The sequence below is a fragment of the Zeugodacus cucurbitae genome, chromosome 5, assembly GCF_028554725.1.
Source record: "Zeugodacus cucurbitae isolate PBARC_wt_2022May chromosome 5, idZeuCucr1.2, whole genome shotgun sequence".
In the NCBI taxonomy this organism is placed as follows: domain Eukaryota; kingdom Metazoa; phylum Arthropoda; class Insecta; order Diptera; family Tephritidae; genus Zeugodacus; species Zeugodacus cucurbitae.
Window position 1 is genome coordinate 72,281,868 of NC_071670.1, and position 19,327 is coordinate 72,301,194.

At 37.6% G+C, this 19,327-nt stretch overlaps 1 protein-coding gene across 1 annotated transcript in view; it reads left to right on the forward strand.

The window, feature by feature from the left end:
• Positions 1–19,327, forward strand: part of LOC128922166 (neuronal acetylcholine receptor subunit alpha-7-like) — a 135,335-nt gene that overhangs the window by 105,084 nt on the left and 10,924 nt on the right. Inside the window, exon 3 of the mRNA XM_054231819.1 lies at positions 18,585–18,724. Coding sequence (XP_054087794.1) covers positions 18,585–18,724 — 140 coding nt within the window. The remainder of the gene's footprint in view (positions 1–18,584; positions 18,725–19,327) is intronic.

A 19,327-nucleotide genomic window follows, 5' to 3' on the forward strand; every position in this document is an offset into this window, starting at 1 on the left:
AACAAGTGAGCGGTCACGAAACGTTTTGTGAATTTCTAATTCGATAACGATATGATTTATGTGGGTGAAGAGCATAACATATCTGTCTACAAATGTAGAACGAAAACGCTCAGCTCGATATTGGAAGAATAATATAGCTTCCGTCGCTTTTGCCTTCCCCAAACAAGCAAACAAATCAGAATATTAATGTAAATGTTAATGGAATGGAATGAAACAATAATAATGGCAATTACTTGCCTCATGTGGTATTAACAGTTATTTGCAGATCAATGGTGCCCGCAGCTCCATGAGAAGCTGTTCAACTGCCACTTATATTCATAATTGAAACAGTGCGAGTGGCGGTTAACGGTGCAGTAATTAAACTATTTCCATTTTTCGTGAAGTGATTTAAGCTGGAGCAACAAGCTTGAGTAAATTTAAAGCCTTTCAATAAAACTTAGCACAAACAATGACAATAAATATATGCTATATGTAGATGTGTATGTAATGAAAAATGAGAACAACAGTTATACAAATGGCACTCCACTCGAGCAGAAATTACGACAATGTTCACAACGCCCCAGTGGGTTCCCCATTGCCATACACACACCCCGACACTCACTTTAATGCCATTGAAAATTTTTTATCATTTACGGACCCCGCACCACCCACGGCTTGTACTCACTTTATTTTCCACACGCTCATAAATTTCTCGTGGCTACGAAGGCGGAAAAATATTCCGGAAAGTGCAAAAGTGCGAAGTAGCAATAATTAAAGGCGTACATGGCGGCAACTCCGCTTGTTGTATGTCGGTATGAGAGGTAAGGATCCGCAATTAAAACAGCAGCAGGTGTGCTCAGAGTATAGTGGAGTGGGTCGAAATTTTTTAAATGTCCTCCTTAATTTTTCTGAAACGTGTAAAATATTTTCATAATCGTTAAAATCCAAGTTCCTAACAATATGAAGTCGTTTAAAGTAATAAAGTTCTGCATATATGTTAAATTTTAAAAATATTAGAGTTTGTTCAATGTTATTTCATAGGTGCATTTTTCCACTTACCTTCAAATCAACTTCCATTACTCATTTTCATGAAACAAGTAATTGCATTCGCCTCCACAAATATTTATTTAGGATAAAACCCACGGAACGTTCTGAAATAAGGAGCACTGACATTTTTGCTTGCCGAACCTTTTTCATATGCGTCACCTTTCCCTCCTTCGACACTTAATGTAACAACAAATTCGGCCTCTCTCTTCGTATATTAAATAAAACTTTTACGGTTTCTGTTGTGTTTTAAGACATGTGAAGGGTTTTTGCTTACATTTGCTATTATAATATGATAATTTTGTAAGGAAATGTTTTGCCGTTGTTCACACTTCGGCGCAGGTCGAGGCATTCACTTTGCAACATATAAATATATGAAATAACGCGCTCAATCACACGCGTGACACTCTCAAAGTGGCGAAGTGAAATAATCTCATTAAAATATTCGCACTTTAGTTTAGGCACACCACACACGCTGACATTCCCACAAAAAGGAAGGAACGTGGAAAATTCCCCAGTTAATTAACCGTAGAGTTTTTGTGGTTCAGCCAACGATCCACTCTGCAAAGCAACTTATGAACGATCCATGTACACACAATAATTTTCTCTATTTTTGCTTTTTGTAAATTCAACTCTTCCATGACATATTATATTAAAAAAATAACGGTGATAAGTGGTCTAATGATTGATAGCTTAATGACACAATGCACATGTAGAAGCAAGTAGACAACTTTATACGCGACACGTAGCATTTAAATAAATTATTAATGTTCTATTAGAGTAGTATTTTTTGTTGCATATTCAAGATAAATTAACTTTCTTCTTAAAAAAAAGGGTTCTAGCACTGCCGCAATGCTGGAAAATTCATTCATGTTAACGTTTACTTTCAATAATTTAAGAATTGCTCTCCATGGGTACAAACCTTGATTGATTAATGATTTGATTGATGCTATTAGTCTCTCTAAGAAAGTTTCAGACTTTCATTCAAGAATTTAATGTCATTGGCCTTCGGAAATCCTGCATAAAAGTCAATGGTTTTTATTATCCAGAAGTAAAAGATTTCATAAACTAAATACAGGCTTTAATGGCTTAAAATTCTAAATCTTGTTTTTAGAGAACTGTCATACGACCACAGAATATTGAAAACCGCAAATGAAATTTAGTTTTCGTCAAAGATTTCATTTTGGCTGTCAGAAATGTCAAATTGACGTTTCGGATGAAGCACAACAAACCAGTACAATTACTATTAATATAACACAAACAACACACCAACGACAACATTTGTAATACTTTCAACAACGAAAGCGACTTTCACTCGAAAGTGAATCAACCAAAATATCTCGAAGAAACTGATGCCGTAGCAAGCGAATAAATCATTCACAAACCGCAACAATAATTTTGAGGCAGGTTAAATAAAACAAATGAAAACGAAGCAAAGCTTCAGCAACACGAATATGTCATTGCAAATGAAAGAGAAGTGAAAACAACGAACTACAAACGACACAGCCTCTGCATTGAGGCCACAAGCGACCAGTGAGCAATGGCACACAACAGCAATAATAACAACAACGACCACAGTGATTGCAATTAGAACAGCGAAAAAATAAATCAACGCCATGAACATAAAAGCCCCATTGGCGGTACTTTGAAAATAAAAATCCACTTTTCCGCATACACACACATACAAATGGCCATAAGCATACAAACAGGCGTACCGAATGAAGCAACATTCACATACTGACCCTTTTGGGCAAACCCAAAAATGTGTGTCCCCAATGTCACGACACACACTCGCACACATTCACGAGAATTCATGTTTGATGTACGATTACAGGAGTGTTGTGTTTGTTGTAGTGTGGCTATGCGGCAGTGGCTGAGAAACCAATGCAAAAATAGAAACAAAAATCCGAAAAAGAAATAAGAAAGAAAAGGAAAACAAGTCAAGCGAACGGAAATTCGTACCACTGAACAACAACAACTGCGAAAATTCATTCAAACACATAGAGACGCATGGAAGAGTTACATCAACGGAACGCGCACTTCGCACGAGATGCCCAACGGCACAGAGCCTCAGCCATTCCAACTCGAATTTCTGTGTCAGCGACAGCAGCTCAAGCTGCGTTGCGCGTCGCCACACCCCACCCACTCGGGAGAAGGAGCCTAAGTGTGTGGTATGGGTCTCGTTAGACACCCTCCTCTGCTCAGCAGTCGCTCTGGTATTATTTCCTACAACAAATATTTCCTAACGTCCTTGACATTTTCCAATACATTTGGGAGCCTTGTTTATTCATTTGTATGTGAGAGAGTGTAATCGTGTAATATTGTTCATATTTAAGAAAGAGTGAGTTGGTTTCCATGGACTCATTATTTATGTAGCCAGAGTTTTACGGTTTATGAAGAGGTACATTAAATATTTACTTTATGAGAGACTTGTGCTCGCATGCAAGCAATCCTCACATGGTTTTCGGAAGGTTTGATTGGGTTTATTTATAACTAACTTGAATGCAGAAGCATTTAAAGCAACGCTTAAAGTTCGCTCAGCAATCAGCCGAAGATAAACGATTTCAGTTTTGCTTGAAAAGTGTATGTTTTAATAGTTGTTCAATTCAGCTTTCGGGTAATTGCAAGTATGCTATTTCTTAAACTTCGGATAGTGAATATTGATGATATCTGTCATCTATATCGAATACTAGATTTTGAAAATATTTAAAACTAGACAAATTCGAATTCGCACAGATTTCGATCATCTAGCTAAGGTGGTCTTTATAGATTCATATAAGGATGAAGGATGATATGCCAACCCATAAAATATACTCCGTTAAAATTTTCCTCAAATACTACTTAATATTTTAACCAATTTGTATGTGTCTACCTTTGTTGCTGTTGTTATGAGCTATTTTTGTGAAATAAGTGTTGGCGGTTCATGCGTCAGCAACAATCTAAGGAGCATAGGCTATTATAACCACAACAAAGTGATCACAGGGCAAGAGGGGCAGGCTCATCAGAGGCAGCCTTACAAATCAGGATAGCATCGTTGGAGTTAGGCGTTCAACCTGGCACGATTTGCTTACTCTACGCACTCGACTGGAAAAAGGTCAATGCACAAAATTGTCCAACAACAACAACAATTTCCATAGGCACCAAAGGCAAAGGCCAAACAAGTCCGAAAAAACTTGCTGCATAAACATTTCAAATCGACACATACACAATGTTACTGAAGGCACATTTTAACAGGGACAGCTGGGTGTAAAACATAAACTGGGTGCACGATAAAACTTTCAATCAAAAAACAAAACTCTCAAAAAGGGGGTTGCCGCAAAAGCATTAAATTTTCCTAAATTTATACAGCGATGAGGTGCAGCAAGAAAAACGTGTAAAAATCGAGAGTGGAGAAGACGGTGGTTAACGGTGCACTGCTATTGTGTCACGGTTGCAATCGTCGACAATACAGTTATTATATTTTTCGTTTTTTCTCACTTTCATGCTAATGCTTTTGTGGCACGCGTAACTGTTGACAGTTCCCAGTTTGCCACCTTTTGTGGCACTGCACTTTCATTCACTCGCTTCTGTGGTATTTGCAGTGTTCGCTTTATACGTGTTACTCGCTATTGTCATACTTAGCGTCCTAGTGCCACAATTCCCATTGTCTCTGCCACAATAATTGGTGCATTTCGCTGTTATTTGTGTTGCATTTGGAAACAATTTCCGTGAATTATTTAACCCTTTAACTTTACCGTTACACTGATGTGGCAATTGGTGTCACAGCCGCAGCGATCACCCGGAGCATGGAGCATGCAGACATTGGAAGAATAGCAAATTCAACGGATAGCTCATGCCCCACTATTAATGCCGAAAACCAAGACATTGTTCTATCTTCTTCACCAGCTAAAGTAGCGGCATCGAGACGAAACTTTTATCCATGTGTTCATATAATAGATGGACATAAGATTTCTAGCTTAGGTAAAAGGGTGTGCTGTGTATAAGAAGATTTAAACTATATTTAACCATAATAAATACGAGCTATCCAGTGCCGCCATCATTCTGATTGATGCTTCATATTTTTATTTTTACAGCATTACCATTAATTCAAGAGGCATACATTATTATCACGCTCTCAACAGAGACACCACTTGTGCCAAGCGGCTGTGTCTACATATTTTTATGACAGTCAACCCCTCGGCGGTTAGTCATTCATTCTGCCAAAAGTAACTGAAATTTCTGGACTTCTTTGATAGGCCGGGTTGTTTATGGTTTTGAACAAACAAAATAGCCGCCTTTAAATCGCCTACTCGATGTCCCGCTTATCCCCTTCACTAATTTGTCAGAGGCGTACATATTAGATATTTGTTACATTCGAATGCTCAAGTGTAAAGGAAATGATGATAAATAACTTCCGTCTGCAGGAAATCGTTTGCTTTACTATTGATTAATACAGTTGATCTCCTTTTTACACGGTTTATTTTTGCACGGTTTTTTTTGCACGGTTTTTTTTGCACGGTGTTTTTGAACACTTCGCAGTTACCATTTTTACACGGCTTTACTTTTTTTACACGGATTTTTTATTTTAATTGTATACTTTTTTGCAATAAAATCAAAATTCCTTACGGGGGGTCTCATTAGTTGGAAAGTAGTTTGAAATTAGTTGATTTCATCACAGCGTATGCACAGACAACGGTAACAACTAAAAAGCTCTTATAATTCACCTCGCGAGGTGAAAAGCTCACCACAACAATATATTATACCAATGAGCCTGTATATGGGCTGAATATATAATAGTATGTGTGTAAATATGTTCATTCCGATATGTAAATTTATAATTCGAAAAAGAATATCCTGTCAAATGAAGTTGAGGAAACGCCTCGTCATTTAACCTTACCTTACCACCCTTACCTCGCCAATAGGAATAGCGCCGCAGTGTTTGTCAACAATTTAATGATTTTTCCTTATCAGCTAATTTGATCGTATAATTTGCCATTTATGCTGGCTAATATTACTTAGAATCGCCAATTAAGCAGCAATTTATTAAATTGCTCTGTTTATTTTATTCATTACAGATTTCATGTGCGTCAGTGTGTGTTGCAACGATAAAGAAAATCGTATGAGTATAAACATGTCAAAAATTCAAGAGCTGGTAAGTGTTTTTACAAGTATGTCTCGTATATGTAAATTCAAGAATTTCGAGTAAAATTTAAAAACAAAATCCAAATAGTTTAATTAAAGCAACGAGTGCCACTTGAAGTTGGAATATTTTAAAGCTAGACAAAATGTGCAATTGCCACGGCGGGTCTCCACGAGTTCAGCGCCAAAGTGCCGAGCGGCCTTTTGCATCCAGCAAAGCATGTTGCTGTTGGTCGCGCAGCTGTGCTCGTGAATAACGTACGACAGGATCCCTCATACACAAATACAGTTACTACACCGCCACAGGAATATTTACACTTCGTGCCCACAAATACAAATAAAACAACAACAGAGAACAAGAAATGTGTTCTTTGCTCCTAGGAAGTAAGTGAATTGCAAACGTTTAAAAACGGATGAGGAAGTGAAAGGTGCTTGTCGACGTAGCAACAGTTCAACCACAACACAACGCGCCTAAAAGCCGGCAACACTACAAAGTGTATTGGCACGAAAAATCAAAACGGCAGAAAACCCACAAACACCGTTAAGCGAGGTATGCCAAGGAAAAGTGAGCTTAAGAGTGCGGAACCAAAGTGGTGAGCAGTAAAAACACTAGAAAAAGTAGAGAAAAGACAGGGGAAGAGTGTAAAGCACCGCATGCGAAAGGCGAGCTATTGAGGAAAAACAGACGAAAACACTCTAACCGGCGTTTAAGTGCAATAACGACAGAAAGAGCAACAACAAACAAATACACGGCAACAAAACTGCAAAAGACCAATTGAAACATCAATAACGCCATCAACAACAACAACAACGGAGCGTTGAAACTCTAACTTACAGACATTCTTCTGCTTTCACCCACACTTATAAACGCTAACAAACGGAGCAACAACAGAAAGATCAAGAAGAGTGCTGAAAAAAGATATGTTTTTGTTGTCGGAGGACTTCAAGTGCAGAAGAAGAGCCATAACACCAGAATAATTGCAAGGAATATAGAAATTTCAGGAAAAATATCTCAGTCAGGTTTAGAAATAACGCAAAATAATCGTGGTGCAGTGGTGATTGCACACCATAAAAAGGGAAAAAACAACAAAGCAAAGGAAATAATTAGATGTGAGATTGCTGATGGTAATCGAACGTAAACGATTTCGATTTGAAATGGCAGCGAAGCGGAAATTTACTTTTCATTGTGAACTTAATTATCACACAGCGATATTCATTGCTAACACATACGGACTTCTTCCAAATATGGAAATTCATATTTATTTTGTTTCTACAAAACAATAAATTTATTCCGCATGTGAGCCATACAATACGACTCAAAACTTCCTAAACAATTTCAATAAATGTTCAATAAACCCAATCCAATTACTTTGGCATCGCCTCGGCATCACACGTATGTACATATGTGTACTGGTTGTAAACATTGTAAGCGATCATAAATCTCTTTACTGGTATCGCAGTTGCCTCAATAATTTCTAAAAATGTATGCGAGGGGGAGAAATTCAGACACTTTTAGGCACACACCCATCCAGAGCATAAAATACTAAATTGGCGTTTTTGCACTCACCTATACTCTGGACGAGTTCACTATATCCATAAATAATGAATTTGAACCCTCGACATCGTGTTCTTAATTCAAAATTTTGTTGCTTTAAACAAACATATATTTTAAACGTTATTCTCCAATTGAAGCTTCAATCTCAAAATCTAGAAGTCAATCGATCTAGAAATCAATAGAAATATTTTTTTCCAACTATGATCTCTCTTTCATAAAGAAAGGAAGAAGGTCAAGCGGCTGTGGAGCATTCAATTGCCGTTTTAATTGCACAGATATGTAGTAAGTGTCATAAAATGTCATATATGAGACAATTCCTTAGACAAGACATGTGTGTAATTGTCTCGCCAGACTATAAAGCGTTTAAACGCTTCCCCAAACACACGTATTTATATTAGTATACGTACATATACAGGAGGAGTCAGAACATTTCTGCAATAGCGAAATGAGAATATTAAGTTTGTGTTTTCCTTCTTGCACACAACTCCAACACCAGTTTACACTTACACTGAGTTTATAGTTTTCTTAACACACATCTTTCGTACAACTTTTGCAGAGTTGAATGTGTTTCTCAAATTACCAAAAGCATCCTTGCTGCTGTTGTCCCTCGTATGCTCTTCGTTTTACTGCGGATAGTAAAAATTGCTAAGTTATGGACACTTATGCGGTTAAGTAGACAGACAGTTAAACTCAAGTGTGACAACGCCGTACGATCGCCTCGAATCAAAGGTGATGAGGCGCTTTATCATGCCAACAAGTCACGGATTGGTCTGTGTGCCACACACGGTAAGAAAAGGGAACATACTTGAAGAAAATTAAACCGTATGCAGTAATTACATTGCAAGTTCTCGTTTCCAAAATAAAAAGAAATGTCAATATATCAAATATCAAAGCGAACTCTGAGAGACAGTAAAACTATTGATAATTTATAATTGTGAATATTTAATTCACAAGTCCCCACGATAAGTCAAGTTATTATTTGCTCTGCTAACTCTTTAGTCTAGAGCCTCATTAATACCTTCTCATGAATTCAGTGTGAGAACATACATAAGTACATATTTACCTATACAAAAATCTTACATCGCATTATGAGTATTTCTTGTGGGAGGTGCAAGTGCGTTCTGTTCATAAAAGTTACTGTGTCATATGTGCGATATTTTGTCATTACATGCGTTACTGCACTTCCGCATATGTCAACACGCCAAAGACAACACGAACAAGACGTTAAGTAGACTTCTCTGTACGAGAGTTGTTATTATTGCGCTTGAGTACTCAACAATGTTGGTACCACAAACTCACAAATTTTCCCACATGCCTTATTCTCCCTATCCGCGCACACATACACACAGAATAAATGCATTTCCATTGTCTGGGGGTAGTGAACTTCTTAAATCACTTAACCACTTGTGCTTTCAAGCGGTTGCCTCTTGTCTTGTCTTGTCTCATTCTTGCTTTTCTCCTTGAGTTGTTGTCTTTCAAAAGTCTTTGTGGTTTTGTTATGGCTTGCAAATGAGAATATATGTATAAGTAAAAGTCCACGCATATCATATTTAAAGATTAAAAACTCCTCTATGATCGATATAATCGGCCAATATATCCAGTCAACCCTTTTACTTAAATTTCGATTTGTCTTTGGTGTGATTTTTAAGCTCATTTTAGCTCTAATTAGTTGTTAGTGTAGATTCAATTTAAAAGAAGCATATTTAGTTTCATTGCCTTCACCACAAAGCCGACACTAATCGTATTGTCATATGCAAATGTTACAAAACTAACCGGAGCCATTTGTGCGTGGTAAGCTCAACCACAAGCGTATGTACACACTATGTTAGTTTGGCTGATATAATTCTGAAAGCGAATGTGTAGTAATATTGGTGAATAAGCTAAATTTACATTGAACTGAATAACTTAGTTTGAAAGTATAAATTTAAGATAGAGCAATAATTCTACTAAAGAAATATATATACAATATAAATTGGTCTTACCTTATAGATCCCCAACAGGGAAATACATATTTTAAATAACAGAAAGTGATTATTGTTGTGAGTGAGTGAGTGAGGGAAGTGAAATCGAATGCCAGTGCGGCTTAATCTGATCCTACTGATGACTGCAACACGTTGCCACCACTGTGCAATAAGAGGTTTTTTGGCTTTGCAGATGTCGTCTAGAGAAGTGCACAGGTCGTTGAACCCTTTTGGCACACCAGCCAAATAAACTGACTGATACACAGACGAATAAAACTAAAAATTCTCTTTTCCGCATCGCATAAGATAACAAAGTTTCAGCCACAACTGTTGGCCAACTGCAACTACTCTTTTCCACACCCTCGCAGAGCCACCTTCTGTCAGGCTGTTCGAGCCACTCGACCTCTTTGGCGGCTAGCTGTCGACGTCGCGCGTGAACTCTGTCACAGGTGACTGACACTAATGCCACACGTTTCTCAGCCACCGTAGACACTGCCGCAGTCAATGATGCTGGCATCAGGGCTTCATTGCCCTTTACAAGGGTTGAAGCAAGTGCAATTTTTTCAATCATATTGTCTGCATCGGTTTTGATTTTCGTGTGTGCTCATAGTTTTTAGTTTTTCCGGTCCTTACTCTTTCACATTATTTGCTGTTGTTGGTAAAATCGGACGTCTGCGCCGACAGCTGACTAATTGCCAATTTCCTCACTCAACCATTCCTGTCACTTTCTCAACGAGGCACGTTTATATTGCCAACACAAAAGTAACAGCAACGTTGGCAATAATAACACCACTGTCCAACACGAATCAACCAGTGGCAATAAGTAATTATTATACTTCCGAAGAGAGACATTGGTTAAACCTGTCTATGTATTTCTGAATATGAGATGGAAAGATCAATTAACCACGTCAAAGAAAACATCAACAATTCAGAAGACTTCCCGCAACAACAATAAACAAAATGCCTTTAGATTTCTCTGACCGTGTGTCTGACATAGTAACTCTAAGCCGCATACATATAATAAAATGTTTAAACAAAAATTAAATTAGAATTTAAATTGAATGCCTCTGTCTTCGTTACAAATCTACCTGATTAATTTAATTTATTTTCGACCAAGTTCAGGCAAATAAGTGTAAGTGTGCTGGTTGTGATAACAAAAGTCCACATCAAATATTAAGGTAAATAATACATCCCTTAGGAACAAAGTCATACTGAAATAGTTCAGAGAAGGAAAAAACTCCCCTATCCTTCCAAGTAACTCCTCTGTAAAACACATACAAAATGAGGACACATTATCTCCGTTCCGATACAAAACTAAGCTTCACGTTGCCAATTGTTTGCCAAAATAGCATTCATTTAGGCGCACATTTAAATCACTTAATGCAACACGCTGCCTCTGCTATAAGACAATTTCAGTGTAGTTACAAGTGTAACTCTCCTTTATTTATGTTGGCTTTATAAGTAAACCTATGTAGCCCACATGCTTCTCTCCTCACCTCTGCGCTTTTCTATCTCCATTAGCACAGTTTTAAGAAGGCCTCCTGTTTAAATATACAAGCTGAGTAACAACAACAATAACATTAATTACAGAACAAACAACAAGAACAAGCAGATATAGCGGCAGTGAGCGTTGATTTGCCGAAATCGCTTACGGCAGTCAAGAACTCCACCTGTATGAGGATAACGAGAGTTGTTTCTGCACTGTTGACTCTGCGGTCGTCTGCAATGTTGGTTACAGGCTTTGTGTCATCCCATTTCTTCTGGCGTTAGCTCATTCCAGCTCTTCTCTACTTGTTTTTGGGGTTATTCGGTTATACTAATTGAAATACACACACAAATTTACGAAGTAATAGAATAGAATAGTATAGAATTTAAGGAAAATACTACTTTTTATACTCTCGCAACAAAAGTTGTTAAGAGAGTATTATAGTTTTGTTCACATAACGGTTGTTTGTAAGTCATAAAACTAAACGAGTTCGATATAGGGTTATATACATCAAAATGATCAGGGTGACGAGACGAGTTAACCCGTGAGAGGGTTGCTTTCGAAAATGGGCAAAATCGGACTATTGTCACGCCCATAAAGTGGCGAAAACCGAAAACACATAAAGTGTCATAACTAAGCCATAAATAAAATTATAAAAGTAAAATTTGGAACAAAGGATCGAACCAGGAAGGGACATATTTGGATGTAATTTTTTTGGGGAAGTGGGCGTGGCCCCGCCCCCAAATCGGTTATTTGTATATATCTCGCAAACCAAAGTTTCTGCAATCGGTTCTCTTACGTACCCCACCACACACCATGAAAATAGTTGGAATCGGATGATTACCACGCCCACCTCCCATACAAAGGTAAGGTTGAAACTTACTAAAAGTGAGTTAACTCAGTAACGAAAAACGCCAGAAACACTAATTTTCACATAAGAAATGGCAGATAGAAGCTGCACTCAGATTTTTTTACGAAATGGAAAATGGGCGTAGCGTCGCCCACTTATGGGTTAAAAACCATATCTCAAGAACTACTCGACCGATTTCAATGAAACTTGGTTTGTAATAGTTTCCTTACATCCCAATGATATTTTATGACAATAGGTCATATCGCTTCACAACCACGCCTACTTCCTATATAACAGAACTTTGAAGACAATCTGAATCCGTGTTAGTGTCCGTATCGGCGTCTCGTCAAGTTCGGTCAGTCTGTCAGGGTTGTAATAGTTAGTATCAGTATTTCTGTCCGCTTCTATGTTCCCTGCCTACATATATAAAGTAAGCAATTTTAAAGATATCGGTGCAGAACTTTGCCCAAATACCACGTTTATAGTGTGGCAGCCGCATTCTAAAAATCGCCGAAATCTGACCATAGGTTTTCAAGGCCGCATATATCGAACAGCTTCTAACCTAATATTAGGGTTTCCAACTTTCAATGGACTTTATACAATATATATGACGAATATGTGGGTCAAATTGTGTATTATATAATATAAATAAAGTTAAATAAATAAATTGCGAGAGTATAAAATGTTCGGTTACGCCCGAACTTAGCCCTTCCTTACTTGTTTAAATATACAAATTTTCGATTTCGTTAAGTCAATATTACAAGTTGTAGTCAACATTCAATTTCTGAGATCGCCACTTCTGAAGTTCAACGAACTTTGGTCATTGTCCAAGAAAGCTATTATTATTCAACACCTTTGCTCCTCGCATTCTCATCTGCATTCGTATATATCAATACATATTCTTTATTGTTCATCTGTCTGCCTGCTTATTCCCTGTGGCCATTGGTCGACTGTTGGCTGTCATTTTGACTTGGACTTTTATCAATTTTGCACTTTTTGTTGCCAATAATGGTCAATTTTATCATTTATTTGTCACCGAGCACCCCTGCACCTCTTAAATCCCATTGCATTTAGTCTGCTATCCCGAAACTGCCTGTCTCTGCAGTTAAGTTGAGAATTGGTTGGAAATTTCATTTAATTCCATTTCGTAATAATTGTTGTAGCCGCCTGTTTTACAGTGAAAATTCGATTTGGTTGAACTGCCGTCAATTCAGAGGCAGATTGATTGCGATGCAGTTGCAACACCGGCGATATGACAGAGAGTGAAAATGGCGGGAGGTTTTCCGATGGGATTGAGGTTCGAAGGAAGAGATGAATTCGAACAGCCAAAAAAGATTTGACGATGAAGGGGTGAGAGACAACAAAAAAGTGATAACTGAATGTACATAAATATGTTGTCTGCCTCGTTGTGATGTATACCACACCTGAATCAGAATTTCTCTTTCGGGCGAATTTTCGCATGTTTAATGTGTGAAATGGTCCTGTTGATTTTGTAACGTAGTCGGGTGAACCCACAGTAAAAACCTATTTTTTATAGACGAGCACTTGTAATAACCTATATGCAAGTTACCAATTGGATATTATTTTATAGCAATACATTTATTGGGTTGATTGGTGTGAGTTTAAAAGAAACAAAAGCAAAACGAAAACAGAAACAGAAACAGAAACGACACTGAATACAAAAGGGCATATAAAAATATTATGTGAAGGAAGAAAAACATAATAAATGTCCTAAAACAATACTATACGAGGCAACAACAAGATGATAGTGCTGCAGTACAGATGGCATAACAAACATAAAAGTAACGGTGAAACAGGAAGCTGGCACAAATACGAAGTGGAGCATTTCGACAGAATGAATAAAAGAGCACTAAACGGCTTAAAAGCGGCTGTGCACCACCAGAAAGAAGGTAAGCTGTTCATCCTCTTCCTTTAGTTGGCAAAGGAGATGTTGCAAAAGTAAGGAGCATTCTTTGTTTCGTCCCGAATTACAAGGAAACCCACTTCAGTTACACAAAAAACACGAATTACCCCCGCTGATGATGGTTGGCGACAGTGCGGCTGCGGAGATTTGGGTCAACGCAATATATCGCATAAATTTTGGCTTGCGAGTTGATGTGTGTTTTGTAGACGGGATTGGCACGCATTTAAGCGATTGGTCGTGGACAAGAACAACCAGGGCAACAAGAAGAATTTCACTTAGTAATTGTACTTAAGTGGAAAATGGTGAATAATAGGAAACAAGTAGTTGCTCAGTAAAACAAACAATTTTTCGGTTTTTTTAAATAATAAATACCATAGTTGCCCCATCTTATGCTTCAGGGAAACTGGAGCTACATACACATTTCAGTTGAAAAATTTTGAACGCCCTTCCTAAACTTCTCTTGTGAATAGAAAAAGTAGCGTTCTTGGAATTTCAATCAGGACATTCTATATTTGCCATCAGCGAATTTCCCTTTAAAACAGAAAAGCAAAATTTAATTATTTTTGTCTTTGCCAAATTTTATTATTTTCTTTGCTTAATTCGTTACATCTTAGACGCACAAAGCCTTACTAATCTCTTAAATCGCATATTAATTTAATCCATTTTCCACTTCACTGCAAAAGTGGAACAAAGAATTTATTTTTAATTTCGAAGCAAGAATTTCTTAATTTGAAATACGTACCCCTCCACAATCGCCAGAGGTGCACACACTTTTCGTAAAATTTTTCTTTTTGGTAATCAAAGATTGTTTCTCTACAAAACACTTTGAGGCATCTAATGTGGCCATATTCACATCAATAATAAATAAAATAATTTAGTAACGTAATATCTTTAGATCCTTCTAAATTTAGTCAAACTGTTTGTGTAATAATTGTAGTTGAATAAAGAAAGTTGTTGTTACGAAGAAATTGAGTAGAAAACTATACACTACCATAAATACATATGTACATTGATAGAATATATATAATATAAATGTTCTGCGCTTAAAGTCGGGGAGGATCTATTTTACTCACTGGAACTTTCATTTCAGTCAATTATTTGAGTTATTCTGCCTTATCTCTAGCTTTTTGTTAAGCGACGTGATTTTTATTCTTCTGAAATTTTGAGCTCCTTTAATCCCAAAGACTTGTTATGCCGTGCTCTGCTGTGTTACGCTGTGTTGTGTCGTGTGCTACATAGCAACGTCAAGAACTTCGCTGGCATCGCTCAAGTTTCAAATAAATTAAATTATTTCATTCGTCTCTTCCGCAATGCCGGCAAGAAGCAAGGTGCCGAGTAATCCAAGGCAGCCTTCTTGCCAACCGAAACATTCCTCAATGAGTCCGTCTGCATTCTTGACAGAACTTGCGTCCATAATTTGCAACTTTGTTGCATAGTTGTCAATTTGGCCTTGGTCCTTCCAGAGTTCATGTTCTTGTAACTGTTCGTGTCATCGCCGTGTTTCTCTTTAGCTGGTGCAGCAAGTTTCTTGCTCGACGGCCAAGTCTTCATCATGTTGCAATTCCTTTCACAACACTTTCCAGTTTTCAGTTGTTAGTTTTGCTTATTTCATTAGCAAATAAGATGTTACGATTTCATATTATTGAATAGGCGCGGTAAAAATTATGATATTTTATTGGATTTGTATATTTATGCAAACATTTTATTGTAATAATCAAACACACAGCATGTCGTATTCACCTACAGAAATACCGGGAAGATTTCATTTAATTCGTCACTTGCAAATTCTTATTAGCCATTGCCATATTCACATCGTCAATACAAAGAAAATTCTCAGAACATAATTTGTTTCTCCTCTAGGATCCCTCTCACAAAAGCGACTAAACAAATTACTTCAAAACACCGCGGCGTCAAACAGCTACACGGCATTTAATTTCTCGATTTGCATTCATTAAAAATATTACACTACAAGTCACACGAAGCACAGGAACTCATCTAAGTGTGGCACTTTGTTCTTCGCTTCAGTCGTTTGTCTTCCAAATAGCCCGCCTCCTAACCTTTGGCGCTTTGAGTGACCAGGTTGGTTGTAAATCGCTCCAGCGCTAAGCAATTAAGATGAATATCTAAAATTAAAGTCACTAGGAGCCAAGACCCAGAGACTAATGGCAGCATGAGGATGGCGTTCAAGACACAAGAGTCAACAGAGTAATACAAAATATAGTTGGGCGAGTGTGTACGTCAGCGAACACGAAGTTGAGCTTCAGCGAAGCAAATTTATTTGTCACACATTTATTTCAACTAAAATGAGCTTAACATTGGAGCGCATTAACTTTCCAAGGTCCAGAGGGTGTGTAAGGCCATATGGCCACACTGGAAATACCACATTCTTCCAAACATCGACTCTTTATCCCGTCTTTCTTTCGATTTCATTTGTGTCGCTTTCTTCTTTAAAGTGTTCCATAGTCTCCTTCGGTCTAAATCGTTTGTGCGGCTTTGTGATTTGTTGTAATTTATATAAGTCACGCTTGAGATTTACTTTTGGGTTGATCACAAAACCGAAATGCAATCTGCTGAGTTAAGCAAATGTCCCAACACACCAATTAGCTGCTTTAATTTTTTCATTTTTCCTATTATTTGATAATGTGTCTAGGAGAAGTCGATGACTGAAATTTAAGGTAACCATTTGAGAAAGTGGCCGCCTTTCGAACAAATAAACCCTCATTGTTCCTAGAAAATTTATTATTTATTGTTGCAATGAAATCATAAATAATATTGAAATGACATTATGTTCTACCCGCAAACTGAAAATGAGAATACTTTAAACGTGTGCATTTGATTACATTAGAATAAACTGTTCTAAAATATTCTGATAATATTGAATTCAAGTTTGAATCATCTTGAATTGAGCTTTAATTCTTAATTATTTCTTCTTAAGTAGTGATCTCCTTCCATTAATTAACCAGTTAAAAATAGACTTGATTCAACGAGTGGAACATTTAATTATATTAAATGTTAACACCAACCGAGTAGCAAAACTTAATTATTACTAATAGGACAGATCTGGCAAACTTGGCATTTGTGCTGCCAATTACACTCTAAGGTCCATTCACCACTGCCATCCATCTTAAATGCTTGAATATTCTTTTGAAGTAGTGTTGCAACATTTTCTACTCTAACATCTGCCACGCGAGTTGTCAGCGCATTGCCGGAGGCATTTCATCAAGCTAATTGCCTTTATTATGATAATTCACAGCATGTCTTATTTAACTAATTTCTTCTACAAATGGCAGTTTTGCCCACCAACATTAACAAATTAATTAGGCGATTTATAGTTTGCTCCTTTTCGCATAGTGAGTGGATAGAACCCGTTTAAAGATATCTACAACGTGTAAACTTCAGCCAACCCACATTATAGCCTCTTGTTAACTCAGAATTTGAAAATTTCCAGAACTCACTACGTACTGTGAAGAAATTAAGAAGAAAAATAAGAAAAATAAGAATAAGAAATAAAGAAAACTACTAAATTTAAAGCCCCTAATCGCTCATATCAGCTGGTGGCATACACAATCAGACACAAAAACAGCAGCAACAACTTTTATGAACTCATCAAATTTCCAAATATTCTTCCTGCCACCACAGCAGAGCCCTTTGTTGTACACCAAAGTGGCAAACAGGTGAGCCAACAGAAACTCTGCTGCGAATAATGTGTTGTTAGAGATTTTCCGTTTCACTGGCACCGTTATCGGGATAACCTTATTGTCAAAGTAAAGCCAATCGTAGCGAATTGGTGGCGAACAAATTCAATTTTGAAACACAATAACTGCGGATAACGGTGCATGTGACACACCGAGGAGCGTACTGAAGTACCTAGACATACTTAAAGCGAGGCTAGCGAGGAGGGAAAAGTTGTTGGAGTAAGGTGATAGCAACTGGCAACAACAACGACATAAACGTGATAAAAGCAATAATAAAAGTAATCTACCAACAATGAGAACAACCATAAAGTACCGTAATACTAAAGGAATAACACACACAACATAACCATCGCACCACGGCAATTTGCGATGAGCTGACATAAAACCCCGAAAAAAACGCGCCAAATGAGCAACAAATCACTTATAGAAGAATACCGCAGCAAAAGCACAGAGAATGAGGCAAATAAGACACCACAACCGCAAAAACTAAATCACAACCAATGTGCGTAAAGTCAATACAACCTGTGATAGCTTCATTCATGATGCTCCTTAGCTCAGTGAGCCTCAAGGGTACACGCCCATCGCATTGTGAGTTGCTGATCACATTTTGATGTTTCCACCTTTCATGCTGTTGTCATTCGTTCCTTCCTTCCTCAATCTTCCGCTTGCCTCAACCACTTTTGTTGATGATTTTCCGCTTTAATTTTCAAAATCACGTATACGCCATGGCGGTGGTGGGGCGGGTTTTTGAAGTGAGGCTTCCGGTTTGTTTCCTTTCGGCAACTGATAAATGCGGGCGGCACTCAAATCAAACACTTAACACAACCAACACTGAGCAAATGCTTGTTCAAATCAGTGTCTGTGGGTTGGAGTGTAACGTTACATTGAAGGCACTTTTTTCTTCTTTTCCAGGGTTTATTTTAGAATTTGATTCTGGTTTTCACTCGCTCTTCATTCTTTCTTGTTTTGCAGTTTGCACAGCTGGCCCGCATGAGAAACGCCTTCTACACGCCCTGCTCGACAACTACAACAGTCTGGAGCGATCCGTCGTAAACGAATCCGATCCACTGCAGCTGAGCTTCGGGCTGACGCTAATGCAAATCATCGATGTGGTGAGTTTTGTTTGTCTTTCGCTCTTTTTCGTTTTCTTTTCGTGAATAAGTAGGTGTTACCCCAATCAGATGCCACACACATTAATCGCTGGATGTGCAAATTACATTTTAATGCGCCCTGAGGTATGCTACACTGAAGGCATTAAATTAGCAAATAAAGCCAATTATGAGGGCGTAGCGCACAAATGAGATTGTTTAACCTTCAATTAGCCTAATGTGTCTATATTACACAAGTATTCTGTGTTAGTGCGACCCACATATTTCTTAGCGGTATGTTAACGCTTTATGAGATGAATCTAATTAGTGGGTGTTATAATAAAGTGAAAAAATAAAATCCTGAACAATACTAATACTACTACTAAGAAACGAATATTTAATTTGTTTACCAATAATATAAAATTTAAAGATATTTCTAAGTTTGCCAGAAATGCAAACCAGTGCATCAACCATAACTTATGTGTCTATTGGAGCAGTTTAAGTAAATTCGAGATGTTCGTGAACTTTTTTGATTTCGATCACAAACAGTAGCGTGGCCTTGACTTTCCAACACACTATCAATGACCTTTCTTCATCAAGCAGTCGCTTCTACAACGATGCTCATTC